This window comes from Xyrauchen texanus, chromosome 3 (genome assembly GCF_025860055.1).
Source record: "Xyrauchen texanus isolate HMW12.3.18 chromosome 3, RBS_HiC_50CHRs, whole genome shotgun sequence".
Taxonomy (NCBI): Eukaryota; Metazoa; Chordata; class Actinopteri; order Cypriniformes; family Catostomidae; genus Xyrauchen; species Xyrauchen texanus.
Genome location: NC_068278.1, coordinates 60036328 through 60048827, shown reverse-complemented (window position 1 = coordinate 60048827; position 12500 = coordinate 60036328). Strand labels below are relative to the sequence as shown.

At 40.4% G+C, this 12500-nt stretch overlaps 1 protein-coding gene across 1 annotated transcript in view; it reads right to left on the bottom strand.

The window, feature by feature from the left end:
- The window catches only part of mbd2 (methyl-CpG binding domain protein 2), a 55112-nt gene that overhangs the window by 22255 nt on the left and 20357 nt on the right, over positions 1-12500 (bottom strand). The window contains exons 2-5 of the mRNA XM_052100902.1: positions 8374-8533; positions 4512-4649; positions 1816-1906; positions 1563-1740 (exon numbers count right to left, since the gene is read on the bottom strand). Of these exons, the coding sequence (XP_051956862.1) occupies positions 1563-1740; positions 1816-1906; positions 4512-4649; positions 8374-8533 (567 nt within the window). The remainder of the gene's footprint in view (positions 1-1562; positions 1741-1815; positions 1907-4511; positions 4650-8373; positions 8534-12500) is intronic.

The following is a 12500-nucleotide window of genomic DNA, read 5'->3' as shown; positions in this document are numbered from 1 at the left end:
CTGAAGCAAAAACTGCTTTAGTTTTGTTCCCGATCATGTCGTCTGTATCTAAGACCAAATTTGTGTTGATACAACAAAGCAATCAAAAGTTACAACATTACAAATATAATTAATCATAGTGTCCAAGTTTCATTCTGTGTCATTTGAGTCATCATTGAGTCTGTGTCGTGTATTTGGCGCCATCTCCTGGTGGTCATATGTAACATTGTGCTTCATGTGGATTATCTAATGATCTATACATCTGATTATCTTGTGTGTGGACTCCATTGAAAGATAATCACAGACTCTAATTAATCATATGTGATATATATATTATTATTATTATTATTATTATTATTATTATTATTATTATTATCATCTTTATAGCTTTTGTAAAACACACAAAGACTCACACACACACACAAACACACACACACACACACACACACACACACACTCACACACAGAGACAGACACACACACACACTCATACACACTCATACACACACACACAAACTCACACACACTGACACACTCACACACGCTTACACACACACACTCACACACGCTTACACACACACACACAGACACACTCACACACAGACACACTCACACTGACACACTCACACAAAGACTCACACACACACACAAACACACTCACACTGACACACTCACACAAAGACTCACACACACACACACACACAAACACACACACACACACACACACACACACACACACACACTCATACACACTCATACACACTCACACACACTGACACACTCACTCACACACGCTTACACACACACACACACACACACACACACTCACACACGCTCACACACACACAGACACACTCACACACAGACACACTCACACTGACACACTCACTCACACACGCTTACACACACACACACACACACACACACTCACACACGCTCACACACACACAGACACACTCACACACAGACACACTCACACTGACACACTCACTCACACACGCTTACACACACACACACACACACACACACACACACTCACACACGCTTACACACACACACTGACACACTCACACAAAGACTCACACACACACACAAACACACACACACACACACACAGACACTCACACACAGAGACACAGACACCAATGATGTCAGAGCTGCATGTAAGGTGCTAGTCTGCCATTGGGAGCAACTTGGGTTGCCCAAGGACACTTCGGCATGTGGAGTCATGTGGGCATCAAACCGCCAACCCTGCGATTAGGGACTGACCCGCTCTACCAACTGTGCCACAAAAACCTACTTAGAAACTTTGTGTGTTTGCGTTCTGTGCAAGGAGCTCTAAAATACCTGTCCTATGTTGTGATACCTGTGCCTTGCTTCTGTAAATGTAAATCACCCTCTTGTGGTCCCAATGTTATTATGAGTGTATTGGAAACGCTAAAATCCAGTTAGCAGGATTTTGGACCAATGAGATTGCACTGTGTGTGGAGCCTCCAAGCGATCAAAAGGAAGTCTTGTTTTCAGCACAAACACTCACACGAGATCTGGTTTGAACACATTGTAAGACACACACACAGTTTTACCTGATGTCTTCTTCGGTGATGGTGAACGCTCTACACAGCGGCTGCGAGGCGTTGAGCCATATAGCGGGGTTTTTCTCCGCCGCCGTGGACGTCTGGCCGGTGATTGGAGCAGAACTCATGTGTAAAGCGCTCGCGATCGCTGACAGAAGCGTCTTATCCGACGAGGCTGGACCGATACCTGCACAGAACACACGTGTGACGACATTAACGAGCTTCTGCCATGTGAGACGGGCAGTGCCAATGAGAGTCTTACTTTGTAAACCTTTGGGCAGCTCCATAGTCCTGAGCACTTCCTCCGTCACATCTGAAGATCTCAAACCCTTCAAACGCTTCTCCCAGAAGAGCTGGAGAAAACAGATCAAACTCGGTCAACATCTGGGACGATTCAATACATCATTTATTCATCCTCATGTGGCTCCAAAAGTGTTTGCTGCTATTTTTAATGGAACTGCAGTTCCAAACGACAGACTGTCAAACTGCATAAACGAGTCTTCGAGGTGCCGCACATGTTCATGTACACAACAGAGTTCAGTGTGAGGAACTGCACAACTGTGTTAGATCAGCCTGTCCTTATTCAAACATATATTTTTTATTATTTTGAAAGACACTAACATGTCTAAAAATGTTGAATATATTGTATAAATATTATATATAATTTGTTTTTTATTATTATTATTTTGCAGTTCAGGGCTTCCATTGTGTGTGTGGACAGACAGACAGACAGATATAGATAGATAGACAGACAGATAGATAGATAGACAGACAGATAGACAGACAGACAGACAGACAGATATAGATAGATAGACAGATAGACAGACACACACTTTAGATAGATAGACAGACACTTTAGATAGATAGACAGACACTTTAGATAGATAGACAGACAGACAGATAGACAGACAGACACTTTAGATAGATAGACAGACAGACAGACACTTTAGATAGATAGACAGATATATATATATATATAGACAGACCGACAGATAGACAGACACACAGATAGATAGACAGACAGACACACAGATAGATAGACAGACACTTTAGATAGATAGATAGACAGATATATATATATATATATAGACAGACACACAGATAGATAGACAGACACTTTAGATAGATAGACAGACAGACAGATAGACAGACAGACACTTTAGATAGATAGACAGACAGACAGACACTTTAGATAGATAGACAGATATATATATATATATAGACAGACAGACAGATAGACAGACACACAGATAGATAGACAGACATATATATATATATATATAGACAGACACACAGATAGATAGACAGACACTTTAGATAGATAGATAGACAGACATATATATATATATATATAGACAGACACACAGATAGATAGACAGACACTTTAGATAGATAGATAGACAGACAGACACACAGATAGATAGACAGACAGACATATAGATAGACAGACACTTTAGATAGATAGATAGATAGACAGACAGATATATATATATATATATAGACTGACAAACAGACAGATAAATAGATAGACAGACAGACACACAGATAGATAGACAGCTAGACAGACAGACAGATATATAGATAGATAGACAGACACTTTAGATAGATAGACAGACAGACAGACAGATAGACAGACACTTTAGATAGACCGACAGACAGACAGATATATAGATAGATAGACAGACACTTTAGATAGACCGACAGACAGACAGATATATAGATAGATAGACAGACACTTTAGATAGACCGACAGACAGACAGATATATAGATAGATAGACAGACACTTTAGATAGATAGACAGACAGACAGACAGATAGACAGACACTTTAGATAGACCGACAGACAGACAGATATATAGATAGATAGACAGACACTTTAGATAGATAGACAGACAGACAGACAGATAGACAGACACTTTAGATAGACCGACAGACAGACAGATAGATAGACAGACACTTTAGATAGACCGACAGATAGATATATATATATATATAGACCGACAGACATATAGATAGATAGATACACTTTAGATAGATAGACAGACAGACACACAGATAGATAGACAGACAGACACTTTAGATAGACAGACAGACAGATATATATGACATATATATATATATATATATATATATATATATATATATATAGACCGACAGACAGACAGATAGATAGACAGACATATAGATAGATAGACAGATAGACACTTTAGATAGACAAACAGACAGACAGATAGATAGACACTAATGTCACATTAATATAATATAATATAATATAATCTAATATAATATAATATAATATAATATAATATAATATAATATAATGATTGATGACGTTAATGCTGATTGAGCTTTCTAGAGCATCTAAAATCCCATCACATCCACTTCCATTATAAGGACCTTGTGAGCCGAGATGTTTTTCCATGTTTCTTCAAATGTGTTCTAGTGAAGAGAGAAAGTCACACATGTAGGATGGCATGAGGGCGAGTAAATAATGAGAGAATGTTCATTTTTGGGTGAACTGTCCCTTTAAATAGTGGAGCGTTTACACATCATGGCAGTATTTGTTCTACTGCATACTCCTTTTCTTTAAATGTGTTCCTGTGAGGCACTTACGGTGCAAGTCAATAATGCAGAATGTTAAAACTTGTGTATTATTTGAGCTGTAAAGTTGTTTAAATCATCATTTTAAGGTTATAGGGTTTACAGTGTTACATCGTCATGGAAACAAAGTTGTAAAACTGGCTATAACTTCCCACAGATGTGGTTAGAAAGTGACTTTATCACAGTAAAATCATGTTAACACACATATGTGTGACCTTTGAGCAGGAAACAGGACCTCCATCTCTCCGGTCTGTGTGCAGTGACCTCTAGTGGTGACCACAAGCAGACACTGAACACTCATGCATGTGTGTATCTCACAGCAGGAGAGCTGATCTGAGGTCAGTGTTTGAGGCTCACCTGTCGAGGTTGTTCTGTGGCTTTCTGCAGGTCTGTTTTCACTTTGTTGTTTGGATAATTGACCACTTTAGTGACGGGCTGCTTGAAGATGGACGCTGTTTGTCTGATGGGGAGTGCGGTGTTCAGATCCGGCTTCCCCTATGAAGGGCAAAAGAGAGAGAGAGATACATTTTTTATATAAAAAAAAATATATATATATATATATATATATATATATAAATAGAGAGAGAGGAGAGTGATGTAGCCAATTCATGGATGGAGATTATTAGGAGGCCGTGATTGATAAGAGGCAATGGGGGGAATTTGGCCACCAGGACACCAGGGTTACACCCCTACCATTTACGAGAGGTGTTCTGGGATTTTTAATGACACAGAGAGACAGGTGCTCGGTTTAACATCTCACCCGTAAGACGGTGTGTTTTTGCAGTATAGTGTCCCTGTCACTATATTGGGGCATTAGGACCCACACAGACACCCCCTGCTGACCTCCCTAATACCTCTTCCAGCAGCAACCTTAATTCTCCCCAGGAGGTCTCCCATCCAGGTACTGACCAGACTCAACCCTGCTTAGCGTAAGTGGGCAACCGGGCGAGAGCCGCAGGGTGATACGGCTGCCATATACATTACTTCACATCAACATACAGTTAATAACGTGACACTAGGGGGCGTGCAGCGAAGCCATTATCTGTATCGGTTTCTGTTTCTGTAGTCGGACAGAACCGGAAGTGGGCGTGGCTTGAACCGGAAGTGCCTCAAACTAATTTTAAAATGTAACTCTCTCACATTTATGGAGCATTTATACAGTTTGGGAATAAAGAATAAACCATGCAATTAACTTAAATGGTGATGAGCGTATAAATGTGATGCTATATCATCACTTCTCTGGTCAGGAATTGAACATCACGCTCAGGTTGGTTTATGAATCCTTACGTGTAAATTAGTGGTTCTCGCTCTCGGTGGGGTGTGTGGTGAGTGACTCCAGCCAGGTCTCCTTAGCAACTATATTGGCCCGGTTGCTAGGGAGGGTAGAGTCACATGGGGTAACCTCCTCGTGGTCGCTATAATGTGGTTCTCGCTCTCAATGGGGCTTGTGGCGAGTGACTCCAGTCAGGTCTCCTTAGCAACCAAATTGGCCCTGTTGCTAGGGAGGGTAGAGTCACATGGGGTAACCTCCTCATGGTTGCTATAATGTGGTTCTCGCTCTCAATGGGGCGTGTGGTGAGTGACTCCAGTCAGGTCTCCTTAGCAACCAAATTGGCCCTGTTGCTAGGGAGGGTTGAGTCACATGGGGTAACCTCCTCGTGGTCGCTATAATGTGGTTCTCGCTCTCGGTGGGGCGTGTGGTGAGTGACTCCAGTCAGGTTTCCTTAGCAACCAAATTGGCCCAGTTGCTACGGAGGGTAGGGTGCTTTAAGTTATTGTTTTCATGGAGCAGTATGCAAAACACATTCCCACTCTCAAAAAGTTATTATTGAAATAAGTGTTGTGAGATATCTCGCTCTGTGACCGCTCTAGACTCTGTAAACAGCCAATAAAAATGCTTCTGTGGTCAATAACACTTTTGACCTGTCAATCATTGCACGTGTTCTCATGGTATAGTATCTGCAGTGAATTATTGAGGCTCAATGCCATTTTTATGCCATGTTGTTCATAACAGTTGCCACTAGAGGGCGCTGTTTCACTGCAGTTGTTTGTCTCAATAAAGCTCATTTGGTATGTTCTGAGGGCGGGGTTTTGGAAAGAGGGGCGTGGCTACTTCAATGGCTCTGTCTTGTGGAAGTGGAATGGATAATAGCGCTCACAGCACCTTTAAGTGAACTTTTATGCTTCAAAGACTTTGTTATTATACTTTCATAGTTACACAATCCCCCATTTATCAGTAATATAAAAGTATGTGTTCAAGTATAATGAAACAGTTGTTCATTTCCACAGGGAAGGAAGCTTACATTTGAAGTCTTGTAGCAATTGTGTTTCTATATCTTGCTCCTGAGGCTCATGAGTTATTGAGAATCCCTCCTGGGGCATTTCAAAATGTTTAGGTTATATTAGTTGCATTGGTAACATTGAGTTCAACTGTTCTCAGTGTTTATATAAAGTTATGTTCTTTTAAAAAAGCATGTCCTTTTGTACACCTTATCATTGTTTGCGCACCCATTTCCTTATGACCTACTTGTCAGTTTTGACTTTATACGTGACTATTAAAGTCCCCTTTTCTCCCCAATTTGGTGCAGACGAAAGCTGGGATCAATAGTTGAGAACACGTTTTGCAGACAATTTGTTTCTCGTGCTTTTTTCAACTGGACCGAATATTTTGTTCTGACCTTCTGAGATATAACATCGGGTTATTTACCCAAACAAGCTCACAGACGAGTAAACAAGGGCTCATTTGAAAGAAAACAGCCTAAAGTAAGAGTTGATATGGAGTCTGCGGCTATTTGGGGCTTAGAGAAGCAGTTATAAGGGCAAATATGAGACATTTGTCTTTGTTGTCTTACTTCACTTTGTGATGCTTTTGATAAACATTCAAACTGTGGTCTGACAACAACAAAATAAACTACATAGTCACATTCCTGAGGATTAGAGCTTTCGTTTGATATATGACATGCCATATGAAACGCTTTCATATTCTTATTTATAATTCTACATCTTTACCAAAAGGTGGCGCTCATTTGCGACACGGAGGCTTTCAGATATTATCCTGTTATTTAATGCAACATAAATGCAAAAGTGATTGAGTTCTGCGAAACACTCACACTCTAAGCTTTTAAATGATACCACATTTGCCCGACCTATGGATCCGAGGACTTTTATTTTGTAATCCTAAACTTATTACACGCACCTGACGGTTAAACTTTGATGAGCGGAGTCCGGTGAAAAGACGCTAATAGCGACTCTTTAAAGTTTCAGCACTATGGACTTGGACAATTGTTTACAAAAGCAAAGCTCCAACGATGCAGATCTACTTCTGCGACTCATGGACTCGTGGTGCAGGGCAGAAGTGGGTCAGAGGGTGTGGGCGCACTTCTGTAACCTCTACAGGGACACAGGCCGGTTCTACTCCATCATACACGCATGATATATAGGAAGCACAACCAAAAGATCAACAACATTCAAATAAATGACCACTCATTTCATTTTTGACTATTGACTGTTAAAAGGTTAGCCAAAAACGACAATTCTGTCATCATTTACTCACCCTCATGTTGTTACAAACCCTGTTGATGTTAGATGTAAAAGCCTTGGTCACCATTCACTTTCATTGTATGGAGAAAGATACAGTGAAAGTGAATGGTGACTGAGACCGTGAACGTTCAAAACATCAAAAGCGTTCCACGTTATAAAGTCATGTGGGTTTGGAACAACATGGGGGTGAGTAAATAATGACAGATTTAAATAAAAAAAATTTTTTTTGGCTGTACTATCTCTTTAAGTGTTAAAAAAGTAAAAGTACACAAACACACTCAAACACTCATCTCACACAATTGGAGGCAATTACACTTCCTGTATATCCTCAGCGACGGTCAGTTTAAGCTGAGTGTCATGGCGAAAGGAATGAGTTCATATTAAATGTGTGTGTAGTTGAATCAGCACAGATATTAATATCACACAGAGCTCATGTGAGGTGTATAGTTACACATTCGTTACATACTCCATCGACATGTTTTCTGCAGCTGTACACACAATACTCTCGTAAGACTGGACCAGACAGATATTTACCTCAAGAACACACACACACACACACACACACACACACACACACACACACACACACACACACACACACACACACACACACACACACACACACACACACACATTCAAACTCACCAAGTGAAAGTAAATGTCGTGTTGTGTTCAGTACCTTTGACATGCTGAGGATGTCGCTGCGCAGTCTCTGTTTGTTCTTCTGCATTTTGCTGGGCATCATTTTGCCCGTGCGGAAATCGAAACATCCCAGATCCACAGAGTTGCCGAGGTAACGGGATAACTGCGGCTTACTCCTGAACTTCTTTCCTGTCGGACTGAACAACAATCTCAGATCAAACTTCCTCATTGGTTAAATGCCAAATCAAAGAGATTAGCTTTGATTTAAATCCAGAGGGGCAGAGCACTCCACAATCTGGGTGCAGCTACCGAAAAGGCGCGGCGGTCACCCCTACACCTCAGCACAACAATCTCCGGCAGGACGACCGCAGAGAAAAAGCGGGACGATATTCAGTCAGTAAATCTGAAAGAGGAGTACTTAAAGTAAATCTAGTACTTAAGTGATTACTTTCACTTTTACAGTTACTTGTAATCATATTACAATAACTGTAATCAGATTACAAGAATTTAAAATGCAACGTGTTACTCTACTTTTTGGGCCTAAAAGTAACTGGATTACAGTAACTAATTACTTTGTAATACATTTAGACATTTTTAAAGACTAATTTTCTTTGTTTTTTTAAGCTATTAAAAAAAAAACTATATAAATCAATCATACGTGTATATTCAATTTACACGAAACAATACTTTGAACGCACCTCTACTACGATTTCGATTTCTGAGCTCAAAGTCATTTTGGTATTTTTTCTGTGGCTTAAAGTAAAAAATTGTCAAGTTGTGTAACCGTCCGGCTACAGTAAAAATAAATAAATAAATAAATAAATAAATAAATAAATAAAGTCTTATCAGAACTTGAAATTCTTAAAAAAAAAAAAAAAAAAAAAGTTGGCATATATAGTTTGGAATCATATTTTTTATTATTATTTATTTCAAAAATAAACAGCGAAACAACTTTCTTTTAAAATGTTCTTGATATTTGAAAAACTTTTGGTCGCCAAATCAGTCACGTGATGTAACGAACACAACGACCTTTTACCTCCAAACATTCGTTTGAAATGACTGATTGAGTTGTGTTACGTACTTAAATGTAACAATAAAATAATACTGTTTAAATGCAATCTTTAAATCTCTTTTAAAGCATCGGGCAAATGATTCATCTTCATCATGTGTTAAAGAGGCTCTGACGTCATTAAACCTTTGACAGTCCAACAGGACAACATTAACCCCGTACATGACCAGCGTACAGACGAAACATCTCCACACAAGAGGAACATGGAGGCAGCAGAAGTGAAGGGTTGGTTGATCATATGCACGTGTTTTTGGAAATTCTACTGATTTAAATATATTAATACTTTAACGTTAGCCGGTGCCCGCAGGACCCAATCGTTCGCTCGCAGATGAAATGGTACCCCTGTTTTATGCATAATGTGCACAACATTCACAACATAACCTCCTCGTGGTCGCTATAATTTGATTTTAAACGTCATTTTCCAAAAGGTCTCCGTCCACACTAAAACATATGAAAATGCTTAAATCCTCTTATTGCACATTTGAAAAATCGCTGTTTGACGTACTCGTGTTTTATTGCTGGACAGCAATTTCTAGTCATATTTAACAACGCTCTCAAAAGCGAATAACAGATAAAATACCGCCGTTACAATGTGGGCCGCCACCTTGATTGTTTTGGGTTGAATGGATCCAGGGCCGCCACTGGCCAAATTGATGCCCTACGCAGAGTTCCAGGTGGATGGGGGTGACATGAGCCTGAAGTGCAACACATACTAGCATCGCCTAGCGAAGAGGTAAAACATGCTAAAAACATGCTAGCATCATGCTAACACATGCTAGCATTGCCTAGTGAAGTGCTAAAACATGCTAAAAACATGCTAGCATCATGCTAACACATGCTAGCATTGCCTAGCGAAGTGATAAACATGTTAAAAATGTGCTAGCATCATGCTAATACATGTAGCATCACATAGCGAAGTGCTAAAACATGCTAAAAACGTGCTAGCATCATGTTAACACATACTAGCATCGCCTAACGAAGTGGTAAAGCATATTCAAAAAGTGATAGCATCATGCTACCTAGCGAAGAGGTAAAACATGTCAAAAAGTGATAGCATGTTAACACAAACTAGCATCGCCTAGCGAATCGCTAAAACATGCAAAAAACATGCTAGCATCGCCTAGCGATGTGATAAACATGTTAAAACGTGCTAGCATCATGTTAACACATGTAGCATCACATAGCGAAGTGCTAAAACATGCTAAAAATGTGCTAGCATCATGTTAACACATACTAGCATTGCCTAGCGATGTGGTAAAACATGCTAAAAACGTCACATGACAACAAATATCTCATAATTTTTAGATATCGCCGTCTTCCCCATTACACTCTAACGCAAAGATGCCATCTTCACTAGTGTGCCTCTTGAGGCCAAGGGAGAGAGGTTTGCACACCGCACAGCTACCTGTCATCGGCTACCGCTACATTTGCACAAATTTCCATATTTCACGAGCAAAAATGTGTTTGTGGACTTATAGTTATCATGGAAGAGAGGAAAAGTTCAATTCTGAAGTACAAGTCTGACCGGGCCAGCAGCAGAAGGCTTATTGTTGAGCCCTGCTGGTGCTTGTAATCCAATTACACAATGTTTTATATGTTGAACAGATTAAACTGGGACTATTGCAACACTTTGTGTCATAAAATCAGAGATCTCAGAAACAGAAAGCAGCAAAGTCTACACATTTCTGACTCAATTAAACACGGTCTCATGGCAACATGCCAAAATTCAGTTTATTACCTTTGAACTTATATAAACCTTGTGTATGTGCTCACAATCTAATGCACACATTCACAACCCAACACCGCTCCCTCACACACACACACACACACACACACACACACACACACACACACACACACACACACACACACACACGCGTGCATTATGGCTAGATATGCAAATGTGTGGTAACACTTTCGTTTTACTCAAACCAGTCTAACCATGAAAAACAGCACAGGAGTTGAGCAGCACACACACACGCTCCGTTGAGATAAAAACATGGTGGCTTGATGATAATCAGTGTGCTGCTGTAGGATGTTAATACACACCAGGTGCAGTGTGGGATTTACACAGAATGCACTGATGCATGTAGACGTAAATGAAACCGACTGCATCTGAATGCCACCGTGTCTACACCGGACGAGTGCGACACGTCCTGACGTGACACTTTCACTGTTTGACAAACACCATTTCTACTGTTGTCAGGCTGTGCAGCGTCTCCAGGAACATCATTGTCCCCGTCAGTCTGACCGAAACACATATTCCTCATTTAATACAAATGGTTTCCTTTATCTGAGCAGTGCAAGACTTGGTGACTTTTCCTCCGTTTGCCATCTGAACATACAAAAACAAATTGGTCATTTTGTCTACTGGAGTACTGAAGGGGCAATTACACGTTCATAAACATATACACTCACCTAAAGGATTATTAGGATGGTGAGCTCTTGCAAATTGTAGCCTCTTTTTCCTATTTGTAGTGGAGATGAGTGGTACCCGGTGGGGTCTTCTGCTGTTGTAGCCCATCCGCCTCAAGGTTGTGCGTGTTGTGGCTTCACAAATGCTTTGCTGCATACCTCGGTTGTAACGAGTGGTTATTTCAGGCAAAGTTGCTCTTCTATCAGCTTGAATCAGTCGGCCCATTCTCCTCTGACCTCTAGCATCAACAAGGCATTTTCACCCACAGGACTGCCGCATACTGGATGTTTTTCCCTTTTCACACCATTCTTTGTAAACCCTAGAAATGGTTGTGCGTGAAAATCCCAGTAACTGAGCAGATTGTGAAATACTCAGACCGGCCCGTCTGGCACCAACAACCATGCCACGCTCAAAATTGCTTAAATCACCTTTCTTTCCCATTCTGACATTCAGTTTGGAGTTCAGGAGATTGTCTTGACCAGGACCACACCCCTAAATGCATTGAAGCAACTGCCATGTGATTGGTTGATTAGATAATTGCATTAATGAGAAATTGAACAGGTGTTCCTAATAATCCTTTAGGTGAGTGTGTATATATATGTGTGCGTGTGTGTATATATATGTGTGTGTGTGTGTATATATATGTGTGTGTGTGTGTGTGTATATATATGTGTGTGTG